This window comes from Rattus rattus, chromosome 6, assembly GCF_011064425.1.
Source record: "Rattus rattus isolate New Zealand chromosome 6, Rrattus_CSIRO_v1, whole genome shotgun sequence".
Taxonomy (NCBI): Eukaryota; Metazoa; Chordata; class Mammalia; order Rodentia; family Muridae; genus Rattus; species Rattus rattus.
The window spans coordinates 91,984,619-92,000,255 of NC_046159.1; the positions used below are offsets into that span (position 1 = coordinate 91,984,619).

The window sequence follows — 15,637 nt, forward strand, 5'->3', positions numbered from 1 at the left end:
GGAAAGCGGAAGTTAATATTATGTCTTGCTCATTCCCCACTTTTTTTTTTTTTTTTTTTTTTGGAGGCATGTTTTCTCGATGCACCCAAGTTCACCGAGTTCTGCTGGAGCAGCTGGCCAGCAAGCTCCAGAGATCATCTTGTCTTTACCATTCCTGAAAACAGTGCTATAGACATGGCCATGGAGCGTGACTCTGCGTGTGTGCTGGGCGTCTGGACTCAGGGTCCCATGCTTGAGTGCAAACACTGCTGACTGAGCCTCGGTGGCACTTCTAGCTCTGCAATTCTCTAGGGCTGGGTTCCTAATGGACACATGAGGGGAAAATCTGTTTCCTTGCCCCTTTTAGCTCTTCAAGGGCACCTATATATTTCCTTGATTCCTCCCATCCTTACACCACACATACACACACACACACACACACACACACACACACACACACACACACACACACACACACTGAATGCAATACACATTAGTCCTTTTCTATTTTCCTTTGCTACTTGGAATGTCCTGTAGGTTTCTTCTGTAGACACAGACAGAAGACTCATGAACTTCTTTCTGTATTAGGCACCATGGTGCTGCAGTGCCCTGGTTTATTGAGCTGTTCTTCACTACAGATGGAAAGTCAGTTGTCTCCAGGCGTCTGTTGTTATAGAGGGCGACACAGAGAGTCAGCACACACACTGGGCACGAGTCGGAGAGGCTAGAAGAGCGGCCAAAGGGTGAGATGCTGGTAACCTTGTTAGATTTCCCATAGCAGCTTCCTTCTGCATACCCAGCATTTAGGGGGGACAGTACCTACCCCTAACGCTTTCCTGAGAGGGGTCAGAAACTCTCAGACATTGAAAACCCGTCTGACAGAGGACTCCAGTGTCTCACTGTGCTTCCTTTCTCCTCCCCGAGGGATGCTTTTGGGGTTCAGTAGGGAAATGTGAGTGGAGCCCATGGCTACCCATCTGAACAGGTGGCTCATCTCCTCCCCACACCTGCATCTCTAAGAGGCAGCATTCAGTGATAGACATCGAAGGGCTTGCTGTCTGCTTTTGTGGGGTGCTGGTGGGACACCCCGGAGCTCTTAGGCAGGAGCTTCACACAGGATTGCATGTTTTAATGTAGCTGAACTGCGCAGGCGTCGAGTAGATCTTTTCAAGGATCTGGTGCTGATGTAGTTGTGGCTTTTTACCTGTATATCTCTGGAAGCTGTTGTACAAATCAAATGGCTGGAGCAAGAATCCTGCAGCGTTCCCCAGCGTAGCCATGCTGGGGGCAATCTCAGAATGGAGGTTGTTTGAGAGGCCGACTGTCACCCAGGCCACCAAGTCCTATGGCAGAAATACAAGACTCAGTGGGCAGGGCAGTGCTGAATACTGGCTACTGGAGGACCTTGGGGATTAGGGAGTCTTTTTAAACATTGTTTATAAACATCCGAAGATATTCCTAACCCCATTTAAAAGAGGTGGACCCATCTGTCCTGACCTCTGAACTTGCCCTACCCAGCCTGTCACAATCCTGAGACCAGCAAAGCCTCGTCGTTTGACTAGTGACAGGACCAGAGGTGGGCAAAGGAGACTGGATTGGTACCTCATCTTCGATGTTTTCATTGTTGTGAATGAAGTTCTCAAAGACCATAGGGTAAGCCCAGTGATGGTTCTGGTTGTAAAGGCTACTGTGGAACCGTTCAGACTCCTGGTACTTAGTCACTGCCAGCTGGTACCTGCAGGCAGAATCGTATGAGTAGCATCAGAAATGAGGACTGCCTCTGCTCCATCCCCTCCATAGAGACACCATCACAGTTTCCACAGGGAAACTGCTGCTGTTCCAGAATGAGTGACAGTCTCTCAGGGACCTGAAAGACTCCCATCTCTGTCTGTCTGTCTGTCACCCAGGATTCCCATGAACTCCCCACTCCCTCCCTCAGTGCATTAGGAGGCAAACTCAGAGAACAGCAAAATCATGGCCTCTTGGACAGAATGATTATACACGGTCACTGAGGGAGCTCCCGGCCTTCCTCGACACTTTGCATGAGTCTCTTCACCTGGGCCACATGAAAGCTGGTGAGTTCTGCCAGCCCGGGGGTAGCATTTGCTCAGCCATGGAGGGGACATGCAGGAGGTAGCTGTGGCTGCGACCCAACACACTTTTTCCAGTGTTGCTAAAAAGCAGGTACTTGGGCAGAGTCTGCCTGAAGTGGAAGGCAGCCTGGCGCTCCTGGGAGTACTGGGTCTTGTCGAAGATGGGCTTGACCCGCTGGCTTCTCTGGCTCCAGGGGTCGGTGATGTTTTCCAATCTCATCTTCAGGGTCTGGAAGCTGTTCTTTGTACCTATATCATGAGGAGAGGAGGGCAAGAATCAAGGGCTGGGACAGAAACTTCCTCCCTGTTTGGTATGATCTCCATGCTAGGCCATACCCACAGTTGGTTTCCTGGGCTTTTAACCTTGGAGACACGGGACATTTCTCAGGCCTGAGTACTATTGGGGTACTCTGGGATAGAGGCCCTATCAGGGCTGAGAGGGTGGCAGCTACCCATCTGGTCCTGATAAACCATATTGAGGGCATTGTTCTGTTATAGGATTTGATGTTGAGCATCACAGCCATGCTATGTCTGTGATGACATCATTATCCAAAAACCACTGGATACCCAGATGATACTGTGGTCACCTCAGTGGTGGGAGGTAGCATTTCTTTCTTTTTATTTATTTGTCATCATTATCACCATTATTATTCTTATTCTTCTTATTATTATTGTTATTATTATTATTATTATTATTATTATTATTATTTTACTTATTCACTTTACATCCCACTCACTGACCCTTCCCTCTCATCCTCTCCCACAATCCTTTACCCTCCCCTTCTCCTCCGAGTGGTGGGGCACTCCTGGGTATCCCCCAACCCTGACACATCAAGTCTCTATGAGGCTAGGTGCAACCTTTCCCACTGAGGTCAGACAAGGCAGCCCAATGAGAAGAACATATCTCACATACAGGCAACAGCTTTTGGTTTAGCCCCTGCTCCAAGTTTGGGAGCCACACGAAGACCAAACTATATACCTCTACAACATATGTGCGGGGGGAGATAGCATTTCTGACCCTTCATGGCACTTCTTCCCTCCAACCTTGTATACCATTCCACGCATGCTCAACAAGGGGAACACACCCCACATTTAGGGCAACCCTAGAGTACCATTTGCTGTCTCCATTTTTTAGGGGTGCATGATGTTTCTTCATGTATGTAAGAAGGCTGAATGGACACAGCTGATTTTACGTTGGGGAGTCTTAGCCTGTTTGCTGTTGTGAATGTATTGGAAATGGTTTAGTGCCTGGGAGGGTCTGGTCTCAAGACCTACCTGCCACATCCAGGTCAATGCGGTAATGCGCGAGGTGGGAGTGGACGTTGCCGAGTAGGTGGGTGTGCAGGCGACTGTGGTAGAGTATCCCTTCTGAGGTGTAGAAAGTGGCATGAACATACCCGGTAGCATACATCTTGCCCTCCATTATGCCATTGGAGTGGAAGATGAAGTCCCAGATGTAATCGTGATTGTGGATTGTCGATGCTGTCCTCAGAACCAGCATGGGTCCACCCAGCCTGGCGTAGGAACCGAAGCTACTTCTAAAGTTGGAGTTAAAATAGTGCCTAAGGGGAACCCCCATGGGCACTTCAAAGATACAGAGGGCTTGCCGAGAGAGGACAGGACCATCGCTGTCATAGTAGTGGATGGCATCCAGGAAGGTGGCTTTGTGGGGACAATCAATGCCAGGAGTTAGCTGGTGAGTGATACCTCCTAGGCCCCAGCCCACATCCACATACTTGGTTTCCCTGCCTCCAGCCGTGTGTCCTTTATACAGCGCCATAACCTCTTGCACACCAACCTCATAGGCGATACGTTCGCCTCTGAAGTGTACATTAAAGAGCTGAAGCCCATAGGAAGACTGCAGCTTGAAGAAGAAGCTCCAGTCTCCGTAGAGCACAGTGTTATGTTTTAGCCTGTAGTGGGGGACACTGGACTGGGCCACTCGAGGCCCACCTTTCCTGATGGGCATGGGGAATTCAGGATAGGCCTGGACCACTGGAGGGCCACCCTTGCTGATGGGCCTGGGAAATTCAGGATAGAGCTGGGCCACTTGAGGGCCACCCTTGCTGATGGGCCTGGGAAATTTAGGATAGGGCTGGGCCACTTGAGGGCCACCCTTGCTGATGGGAGTGGGGAATTCAGAATAGGGATGGGCCACTTGAGGACCACCCTTCCTGATGGGTGTAGGGAATTCAGAATAGGGCTGGGGTACTCGAGGGCCACCCTTCCTGATGGGTGTAGGGAATTCAGAATAGGGCTGGGGTACTCGAGGGCCACCCTTCCTGATGGGTGTAGGGAATTCAGAATAGGGCTGGGGTACTCGAGGGCCACCCTTCCTGATGGGTGTAGGGAATTCAGAATAGGGCTGGACCACTCGAGGGCCACCCTTGCTGATGGGCATGGAGAATTCAGGATAAGGCTGGGCCACTCGAGGACCGCCCTTCCTGATGGGTGTAGGGAATTCAGGATAGGGCTGGACCACTCGAGGGCCACCCTTGCTGATGGGCATGGAGAATTCAGGATAAGGCTGGGCCACTCGAGGACCGCCCTTCCTGATGGGTGTAGGGAATTCAGGATAGGGCTGGACCACTTGAGGGCCACCCTTGCTGATAGGCATGAGAAATTCAGCATGGGGCTTGTAGGTGGAGAACTGTGGAAACTGTTCTGAAGTCTTGGGCAGTGGGTCCTCGAGGACCACTATGTTCACTTCTCCATCTGCATATTTCTGAGCCAGTTCCTCAGGGCTGCTGTAGAACTTGCCGTTATACCAGATCTGCACTACTCTCCAGTCCTGGACATCTGTGCTCCCATGATCCACGAGGATCTCCAGCCCCGTGGGCTGCAGGAAGTGGCCATTCATAAAGCGTTGCAAAAGAAACCAGCTATGGCGGTTTCTGAATGTCATATCGCGAGGTCCAACATTGGTAAAGGTCAGGCAGCCGCCGTTGCAGTCCTGCAGTGTGAAGCCAGTGGTATCAAAGAAAAACTCTTGTAAGGGCTTGGTGGCTGTCTTCAGAGTATGGAAGAGAAGGGCAGACTCGACTTTGGACATGGGCCTAGATACCCATGACAGCTCCTGGCCACCCTTGCGGTTCAGTTTTCGCATGTACATGGGTTGATCAACGGGCCCCACAGCATACTCGGTGACATTGGGGTACTCCTGGGCGCCAAAATAGATCAGGACACGGGCTTCCCGTAAAGGAGGCATGGCTCCTTTATCTAGGAAATCCAGCACCTCATACTTCTTGGGCATCAGCATCTCAATGAGGAACACAGAGTTCTTGGCCAAAGTCAGTACCGTGGATGGCTGCAGTTCCAGCTCCTTCCTGCTCATCAGGAAGTTGTGCACGCACTCCAGCTCCTCAGCACTCAAGTCCCACAACACCCGGGGCCTGGTATTCAGTGCCCACCTGGAGTGCTCTGCCACAGACATCTGCACCACCAAGATGGCAGTCATCCAGCCCAGAGCCAAGATCCTTCCTACCAGGCTCATGGCTCTGAAACACAGCAGAGGAGAGGAGAGCTCTCGGGTATTTCTGTCGTCGAGCCTCTAGTTCTTATGCGAACTCCTTCCTTTATCCAGATGAAGCCAGAGCTGTCCTCAGTGGTGTCTAGGCCTCTCTGTGCATTGAGCTGCTTCCTTTCCTACTGTCAACTCTCTTATACTCTCTCTTATCTAGACATTGCCCGCATCTCTCTTTTTCTCAGTGTTATCTCTGCGGGACAGCGTGTATCAGCCAGGAACACCATGAACCACAGCAGCAGAGCCTTGGTCCTCACTGGCTACAAAGCACTTCTGTTCTGGAAAGGCAGGGGGCTGTGCTGACAGCAAAATTCCATTTCGAAGGCAACAAATTTAGTGTGAATGTTCAGAGGGCAGGCTCCGGGCTCAAGCTGGTTGGGATAAAGTCCTGGGAAGTCACGAGGCTAGGAACTACTGTGTGAGCTTGGCCAGCTTGTTAAATTCTCTGGGCACTCAGTGTCTTAACCTGTGAAGGGGAAATGGTAGCAGCAGCAGCACGCACATCCCTAAGGCTCCGAGAGAAAGGAGCTGATAGTAAGCGTAAACTTGTGGAGCAGCACTGGTCTTCTGGGACACACAGCATGCTGTCTACTCTCTCTAAAGTGAACCCTGATGGTAGCGTGGGCCCTAGCACACCGGAGGTTCTGAGGCTTGCAGAGTGGCTGAACAGGAGAGTCCTGCCTTGCTCAACCTTCTCTTTTCTCTAAGCAGGGTAGTCAAGGCTACTTGAGCCTGGACTCCTGTAAGGTTATCCCATGAAGTACGCCAGGGAGAACCAAGTCATGGATGTATCGTCCCCTCTTTTGGTGGTCAGAGGTTTTATTGTTCATCAAGGCCCCCCACACAACAGTAAAAGATTCTGGCTGTCATACTGTTGTCTCTAGTACTTGCATTGAGGTGGGCTGGCCAGTCATGCTACGTGCAGAGTATACACAGCCTTTGTCTCTTGTGTACATGTTGTTACTGTTACCACCCCAGGTTCTTCCAGATCCTAACCGGATCTGGGCAATGCCGAGTCCCAGCAAGAAGCTCTTTTCTGTACACCCACCTCCACAGGAGCGGCCTCACACCTGTCATTGACCCGACTCTACGATCCCACTCAATGTTCCCTCTGGGTGTCTAGCTGTACTCCTTCCTGTAGGTTGGGTGAGGTTCAAAGGCCTGAATTATGGCTTGGTCCTCAAGGTAGGTGGAAGGATTCTGAGAGATCCTTGTTGTCACAGGTTAACTGCCTTGAGTTTCATTGATTGGCAGGAATCTGGAGAAAACTCTTTTGTGGAAGCATAGAGGGGGTCAGAGGTCCACACTGCTATGTGTTCTCCACCAGTAATGGGGTACAGGGCCAAGGACCAGGGCAAATTTCACCTACAAACAGCTTGCAGGATAGGAATTAGGCAAAGGGAAGCATAGGTGCTCATGAGGGACATGAGGGAGTAACTAGATCACAGGCCCTGGGCATCATGGGTGCTTCATGGTTTCTGTATGGAAATGTCTTGTGTCGTATGCATGTTTCACAAGTGTCAGGAAAAGCCTGTGAGCTCACGAAGTGCCAGTTTTCCTGGGGGTTCTTCTGTCCAGAGAAATATTTCCCCTTGATTTCTTTCTTCTAAGTTGATTAAAACACTGCCTCACCAAGGGACTTCCTGTCTTGGTCCTGGACTTGACTCTGTCCACGCCCCACTCACTGTCCCTCAGCACGTTGTTATTTAGTCTCCAGAAAACAAGACCTTCTGACTGTGACAGTGAGGGATGTGTGCTATACCTATCCCATCCTGTGAGATGCGGGGCTCACCAAGCATGAACCAGCCCAGTGTGTGTGTGTGTGTGCGTGTGCGTGTGCGTGTGTGTGTGTGTGTGTGTGTGTGTGTGTGTGTATGTGTATGTGTATGTGTATGTGTATGCATGCGCACATGTGCCTGTGCACATGCATACACATGCACACTCCCCAGCTCATATGTCCTTATGCCTGTTGGCCCTGGTGACCACTGTCAGGACTGGTCTGGGCTTTCCTTTGCGTTCTTCTAGCCTACCTATGGAATACCATGCTTGTTTGACTTAATGGAAATGGTCCACCGTGAGGACTTCCCTTTGTTGCTATGATGCCTTGTGGGTGAGACAAGAGGCTTCTGGATGAACTCAGAGCCAGGGAGAAGGACGGGAGCTTCACTATGGTTCTACTCTCTATTTTTGGATAAGATTCTTTTATTTAAAACTGTATTTCATCTCTTTATGCTACCTTTCTCCCTTCCTCCCTCCCTACCTCCCTCCCTACCTCCCTCCCTCCCTCGAGCTACTGTCTCACATAACCTTGGCTGTTTTTATATTGTTCAAGATGAAACCCATGCCTGGTATTGTTAACTGGGTCAAATCCCCATGGCAGGCTAGGTCATAGCCCTAGGGAAAAATCCAGCATTACTGTTGACAGAAATAGACATAGTTCCCTAAATTTGTATTTTTATACCAGCAGTAGATGGTGTTTAATACAGACTCACTCTGGTCAACATGTAGAGCTTACGAGACCATGGGACATCTATATTATACCTCTTCCCTACAAAGCTTGGGACCATTTTAGAAGAGGAAGCAGAAAGATTTTAAGAGTTAAGGGAGTAGATATCTTCAGAGACATAGTATTTGCTGGATATGATGGGGCCATTGCACACATGAACTCACACTAGCTGTTACTGATGGAGAAGACTCACAAAATCAAGGCAGCCCAAATCCTAGCATGGATATGGAGGGCTTATGACACCCCGCCACTTTCAGAGGAACTATTGGTAATCGATGGCTGATAGGGGAGAGTCAGTTTTCTTCAGGAATGTGGCCTCTGAGAGCTACCCAGGCTCCAGTAGAAGAGCTCACACTCCTGAATATACAAGTGGAACGAAGTGGCCTGGGTGGGTATTATGAAAGGAGAACATGAAGAAGGAAAATAGTGGTATGGGGAATAGGTTTGGTTCAAACACATTATCTTTATGTAAACATATTTATTTTGAGTAAATATATCATGTCAATATATATTATATGTTATGAATATATAATATTTAATGAATAATAAGACACTTAAATTTTGTCCCTCTCTAACTCCTGCTCATCCTTTTCCACTTTCTAGATAGACTCTTATACTTTTTGAATCTGTAAGTATATAAATTTGGTGATCAAATGAGTTTTATTGCAGTTGTTTTCAAAAACACAAGAGCGAGTATGTATGTATGGTTATAGGCAACTTGATGGAAGATATACTACTGAAGAAAATTTCTCCTCTTCTTACCCTCAGGGAGGTTGGGTCCCAGTGAGCCCCTGTAAATCTTGTGGAGCCCTAGATTTCGTGTTGTGGTCTGAGATAGGCTCACTATATAGCCCTGCCTCATTTGGAACTTGAACTAGTTGTGAACTCACAGAAATATGTCTGCCTTCGCTGCATAAGTGTTGGGATTGAAAACATGTACCAGCACATCCAGCTCAGATTTCTTGTTTTGTTTTAGTTTAGTCTTTCACAGTGTCACACCTCTACAACATCTAATTTCACCAACCTTTCATTGTCCTCTCCTATGACACCACCTCCAGCTAAATGGCTTTCTCTTCCCACTCAATCCCTCTCTTCCTTTCATGCCTTTCTTGTAGCTCACTGAGTTAATGAGGTTGCTTGCACAAGCACATTTGATGGCTATTTGCCTGACATGGGTAATCGATGTTGATGGGTCCATAGACTTCATTTTTACTGGAGTTTTAGCATCATAGCAGTTTGAAGAGGAGGGATAGGGAGCTACTCCATATCTTTGACTCTTTCCCTGAGTGTCCCCACTATCAGCATCCAACCGCGTGGTCCATGAGTGACAACTGCTGAGCCATAGGGACACTCCATTGGTACACCAAACTCACAATGTATGCCAGGGTTCATCTTGCCACTTATCCAATGAATCCTGACAAATGTCTCATTACAGGCGCAGGCCATCGCAGTGCTGAGGAGTGTTCCAATGACCTTAAATCCTCTAAGCTCTCCCTGCTCCCCCTCCCTGCAGTTACACTATGCCAACCACTGATATGTTGCAGTCATCCTGGACAGCACATTTCCTACAGAAGGGACTGTGTTTCCCTGTGTCTCCATGTCCTTCACAGCTGATCTAGAATCTCTTATCTCCAAATGTCATTTTGTTTTGCTCAGGAGGAAGAAGATGAGGAAGAGGGTTTAGAACCCTCTTCTCTGACATAAGTTGGCAACAGGAGGAGGGCTATGATGGCAAGGGAGTCACAGGGTAAGGGAGAACTTAGCAACCAGTGACCCTCCTTGCTGCAGATCAGAGACATGTCTACTGCCTGCAACCCCCTCCTGGCAATGCTGCCCTATGTCCCCTCAGAATGCCCTGGAGTGACTGTTTTTGTTCCTTTGGTCTCCCAGATTTCTTGCAGCCTCCTCAAGTGTTTTATTTCATGGGCCTCTGAGCTGTGCTCCAACTGCCTCTGCTCTCACGGAGCAAGAATCACCAAATTCCTCACACAGCACCATCGGCCAGCTAGGAAGTCAGGGTAAAGAGAGCAGTGGCTTTCAGTCAAGCTATACATTATGTTGCTGGACTGGTAGCATGCACGCGCGCGCGCACGCACGCACACACACACACACACACACACACACACGTATGCACAAGCAGTTGTACAACTACAGCTTCCTGAGGCACACCATTACTGAGGTGGGAAAATTCACCCACAGCCTCCATGAGAGAGACTCAGGCACTCCAGACAGTGAAAAATTCAGTACCTCATTTGGCTTCCTTTGCCCTGGACATGGAGATCTTTTAGAGTTCACTAGAAAAACATGAATTCACCCCACAGCCACTCATCCTAGTATGCGGCCCATGCTTTCCACAGCTCTAAAAAGCAGAGCACACGGTGGAAACTGAATGGTTTTCTGTCTATCCTAGCGTGGTTCTGTGGCTGTTAGATGGGGTTGGGGCTGGACCCAGGTTTGTAGGTCCCACTGAGGTTGAAAGGAGGAGGCATGAGGTCGACCGTTTGCTCAAGGATCCAGTGTCTGATGTCTATGTGTCTGAGAGGTCTGATATGCCTGATATGTCTGGGTGTTTTTGAGTGATATAGAAGTTGAAAGGCTGGAGCAAGGAGCTTATGGAGATTCTAGGTTGAGGCTATGTTGGGGACAACCTCAGAAGGAAGCTTGTGCAAGAAGCCTGTCATCTAGGTCATCAAATCCTGTGGGAGGGAGAAAAAGCTTTGGTGGGCAAGGAAGTGCTGACTATGGTCCTACTGAGAACACTAATGTGTGGGACATTGTTAGATGTGTCTACAAATTTCTCCGCACACCCTCAACCCCATTGAAAAGAGATTGGCTCATCTTTCATGACCTCTGAACTCCCCCTCAACCCACAAGCCATACTCCTGGGATCTGGGACAGGTCAAGTTAGAGGATAGTGACAGGCCAGAAGAGGGAAGGGAGGGGCTGGTCTAGTACCTGATCTTCAATATTCTCATCGTCCTGAAGGAAATGCTCGAAGACCACAGGGAGATCCCCGGGGTGGTTCTCGTTGTATATGCTCGTGTATGGAGTGGTGTGAACTTAGCTGGAGGTGTGTATTTTGATCATGCCACTAGTGCACAAAATAAAGTCCCAGACATAGTGAAAATTCTGTAAGCTCATGTTTTTCCTCCCGGCCTCAAGCTCCTGGAATAATGACTCTGATACTTAAATAGATTTACAAAAGTCTTGTCCAAAGCTTTGTGTGTTATCTGACTGGCTCACAATAACCAATGTATCCTATTCTACGTAAGCCACACGACTGGTTGCCTTTGCTCAGGTCCCATGAGCCTCCCTTCCTTAGGCAAATCCTCCCAGAATCTCCCTGTCCCCTCGATGTCCCACCTTCTACTTCCTGACTCAGCTCATTGGCCATAAGCCTTTTACTGACAGGTGATGCTCATAAGAGATTCTCTCTACAAAATTGTAGAGTGTTGAAGTTGTTTGTAGTATGAGCATGTGTCCACTGAGTCCCTTACATGAGTTGAATTTGCCTGTAAAGCTGGTGTTAAGGATGGGCTTAACAGATACTTCTGGCCTTCTCAGAGATGAAGAGGGACCATGGATGACAGACACTTTATCAGTGTTGTAGTAGTGGATGAACTCTAGGAAGGAGGCTGTCTTTGGACAGTTGATGGTAGAGAGTAACAGTGGGTAACAGTGCCCAAGCCCCATTCCATGTCTGTGGTCTTGGTCAGCTATCCTGTGGGTGTGTCTTCACTATGCAAAGCCATAGCCTCTTGAACACCGACTGGATGGGAACTGCCAGCCTCTGTCGGATTTCAGTGTTGTCTCCTAGACTGTGTTGGCTTGTTCCATGTGAGGACAGACTTGCTAAGGTGCCTTAGGCAATCTCCACTAAGCTGGTTAAAGAATCGTGGCTTCTCTGCACTCCTGGACAGTGAGTCCGACGGTGAGTTTGCCATATTCCCTCTCTATCTGCATATTTCTGAGCCAGTTCCTCGGGGGTGTTCTAGAGCTTGCCATTATTCCAGATCTACTCCACTCTCCAGTCCCGGACATCAGTGCTCCCAAGATCCACAAGGATCTTCAGACCTGTGGGCTGCAGCAGGTGTTCTACAATGCAGTGTAAGAGAAGCCAGGTGGCCCGATGTCTAGACTATGGGGGCTGCATGGGTGAAGGTCAGACACTGGTCATTTCAGTCCTCTAATGAGAAGTCAGTGATGTCAAGGAAAAACTCCTGTAAGGGTGTGGTTGCTGCTTTGATTCTGTGGTAGAGAAGGCTTTGCTCTGCTTTGGACATTGGTCTGGTTGACCAGGATTGCTGTTTCTCTGGCATGGGGACAGTTCTCTCATGTACATGGGATTTGGTAACCACCCCAGCCCCATACATACTCCCGCCCAGCAAACTCAATGACATTAGGGTGCACCTGGGCACAGTGAATCTGACAACATGGGCTTCTTACACAGCACATCTTGTTCCTTAACCAGAAACTCTAGGACATCCTTCTTCTTGGGCAGCAGCATCTCAATGAGAATCACAGCTATTCTGCAGGTGTGTCTTCACTACGTAAAGCCATAGCTTCTTGAACATTGACCCAATGGGAACTGCCAGCCATCTTGTCTAAAGCCTGTGTGTCTGATGGCTGCAGATCCAGCTCTGTCCTGCTCATCAGGAAGTTGTGCACGGCCTGGATCTCCTGGGCGCTCAGGTCTGCCAATACCTGGGCCTTGCCGTTCAACATCCAGTTGGGGTTCCCTGCCATGGTCATCTGTAGAACTGACATGATGGCTATGCAGCCCAGTGCCAAGCTCCTTTGTGCCAACCCCATGGCTCTGGAACTTAGTAGAGCAGAGGAGAGAAACTAGGTATCTCTGTCTCCAAGTACCTTGTCTCTAAGCCCTGTCTTTCCCCTGGCTGTGCTTCCTCCCTTACCCAACTGAAGCTAGAGCTGGAGGCTCTAATCCTTACTCACAGTTCACAGTGCTGTCCAGGCCCCTGTGTGCATCTACCCATTTCCTCTCTCATCTGGAAACCTCTTATACTCCATCTTGTCTAGACCCCCATTATCCTTTTCTCTTTTGGTTTTCCAACTGTCACAAAACATTCATGAGCTCGGGGCACCACAAGTCATAGCCAAGGCTAGCCCAACAAGGGTTTCAAGCTGCTTTTGTCCTGCTTCTGTTGAGGGCTTTAGTGAGAGCAAAATTCTCTTTCCCATGCAACAGATTACCTAGTATGGGGATGCATGTTGAAATTTAGGTTGATGTTTGAAATATATGAAGGGATAGTGATACAGAGGGAGGAAGGAGACATAAGTATGTTTGAAAATACAAATATTATTTTATATGCTTACCAAAACTTACATTTTATTTACTATATATTACATAGTATATACATATAAAGTGTGGCTATGCTACACAGGATAATTTTGTTTCATTAAAAGGTCATGAACAAAAATTTTGGTGTCAGGCACAGAGTGGTAGCTGTTTTGTTTTGTTTTGTCAACTTGACCCAAACTCTAACTTGAGTAAAATAGGAAGAGTCTCAATTGAGAAAAATGCTCCCAACAGGTTGCCTAGGCAAATCTATGGAGCATTTTCGTGATTAAGGGTTGATGCCAGAGAGCTCAGCAAACAGGCGGTGTAGCCTGTAGGCAGGGGTCTTTGGCTGTCTAAGAAAGCAATCTGAATAAGCCAGTAAGCAGCATTGCTCCATGGCCTCTGTTTCAGTTTCTGCCTCCAGGTTCCTGCCTGATTTTTCTTCATGAGAAACTGCAAGTTGTAAGGTGAAAAAAAATCCTTACCTCCCAAAGTTGGTTTTGGTTATGGAGATAGAAAACAAACCAAGAAACATGGGAGGCCAGCCTTCAAGTTATTGGCCAGGGTGGTTCAAGAGACTCCCAGCACAGTGTAGTGACTTCCACTCTCCTGTGGTCATCTACAGCATGAAGGTGAGAACCCACTGATGAATACACTCGTTGGACACAGGACTTGGAAATTGAGCTGGAATGACCAGAAGTCTCACCCCTGAGGACTAGCTCTCCCATGTCAGAAGGTGTAATTCAAGCAGCTAGGGAAGAAGAGCCATCTAATGTCCTACCCAGTTGAAGAGCCTGTGCGAGTCACAGTAGTGGCCAGCCTGGCAAGACGTCCTCGATGGTGCCTTAGTGACATTTTTATCTCAGGGTAACCAATAGGTATCACATTGGACTTAACTCCCCCTCAATAGAAAGGAATTCATGCTTGGGTGTATACCCCATGACTTGATGGTCGTATACCCTAGAGGATAACTTACTACTGCCATTTTTTGAAATCCATGCAATTTCTAACTATATTCTAAATACTTGCCCTTACACCTATGGATAAGTGTAGCTTTTATCCCTCATCAAAGAAGTTCTCCTTTTTGTAACAGATGGTAACTGTTACAGAAATCCACAACTGATCAAAATGCAGAGAAAATGTGACCTTGGCATGCCCATTCTTGTGTCATATGTCCCGCTCACAAGTGTGGGAATCACAACTGTGTGCTCAGAAAAGGTTGAATTTTTCTGTTGGCTTCTTCTGTACAGGAACTTTTCTCACTTGGCCCTTTGTACCAAGTTCATATCCTGTTGCTCTGATCAAAGTTTGTTAGAACCTTCCTCTTCCAAGGGACTTCTTGTCTTGGTCCTGGACCGGACTCTGTCCATGTCCCTTCCACTGTCCCTTGGCACATTGGCATTTAGTCTGCCGAGAACGAGATCTCCTGATTCACTGTGGCAGTGAAAGGTGTGTCCTGCACCTGCCCCATCCCCTGTGAGCTGCTGGGCTGCTGGGAGCCTCAGCTCTTCTGTCCCATGTCTGCTGGCCCTGGTGATCACTGTCAATGCTGATCTGAAAGGTCCTCTCCACTGTCCTGGACTCCTACCTGTGGAGTCTCATGCCTGTGTGACTGAGGAAATGTCCCAGCATGGGCACTTCCCTCTGTTGACAACTCTTGCCTTTTGGAGTTGGTGGCAAGACCTGACGCTCACAATCATTATGGTATAAGGCCAGTCTGACAGAAGTGGGTGAGACAAGGACTTTTTATATAGTACAAACTGAGAAGGACACGAGCTCAGATCTGGTCCTAGTATTTAATTTTGAAATTTTCTCTTTTCCATTAATTAATTAATCAATTTATTTATTCACTGCACATCCTGATTGCTACCCCCTCCCAGTCCCCATCACACAGTCCTTCCCCCTTTTTCCTCTCCTTTTCCTCTGAGAGGGTGGAGGCCCCCCTGGGGATCCCCTCTCCTTGGCTCATCAAGTCTCTGCTGGGCTAGCTAGGCACATTCTTTCCCACTGAGGCCCAGCCCAGTTAGGGGAACTGGATCCACAGACAACCAATAGCTTCAGGTACAACTCCCTCCAGTTGTTGGGGGACTCACATGAAGGCATATGTGCAGGGAGCTTAGGTCCAGCCCATGTATGCTCTTTGGCTGGTAGTTCTGACTCTGAGAACCCCCAAGGGTCCAGGCTAGTTGACTCTGTTGGTCTTTCTTTGGAGATCCTATCTCTTCTGGGGCCCT

The 15,637-nt window shown here is 48.5% G+C and overlaps 1 protein-coding gene and 1 pseudogene across 2 annotated transcripts; both read right to left on the reverse strand.

Moving 5' to 3' along the window:
* Positions 1-552: 552 nt before the first annotated feature.
* LOC116902840 (amiloride-sensitive amine oxidase [copper-containing]-like) lies at positions 553-5,688 on the reverse strand. 2 transcript variants are annotated; one of them, XM_032905170.1, is made up of 6 exons: positions 4,350-5,688; positions 3,348-4,025; positions 2,036-2,321; positions 1,582-1,714; positions 1,184-1,322; positions 553-703 (listed from the first exon to the last, which is right to left on the reverse strand). In XM_032905170.1, exons 1-6 carry the CDS (start codon positions 5,563-5,565, stop codon positions 672-674), a joined length of 2,484 nt encoding a protein of 827 aa, XP_032761061.1. In that variant the 5' UTR covers positions 5,566-5,688; the 3' UTR covers positions 553-671. The 2 variants fall into 2 exon arrangements, with proteins under 2 accessions (XP_032761061.1, XP_032761060.1); XM_032905169.1 differs by having other exon boundaries at positions 4,080-5,688.
* A 6,275-nt stretch (positions 5,689-11,963) lies between these two features.
* On the reverse strand, positions 11,964-12,913 carry LOC116904380 (annotated as a pseudogene).
* Positions 12,914-15,637: the final 2,724 nt, after the last annotated feature.

Coding starts and splice junctions, on each gene's coding strand:
- LOC116902840 (XM_032905169.1), bottom strand. CDS start 5,565: ATGAGCCTGGTAGGAAGGATCTTGGCTCTGGGCTGGATGACTGCCATC. Junction 2,322..3,347: donor CATTGACCTGGATGTGGCAG/GTAGGTCTTGAG, acceptor CTCATGATATAG/GTACAAAGAACAGCTTCCAG. Junction 1,323..1,581: donor ATGAAAACATCGAAGATGAG/GTACCAATCCAG, acceptor TTTCTGCCATAG/GACTTGGTGGCCTGGGTGAC.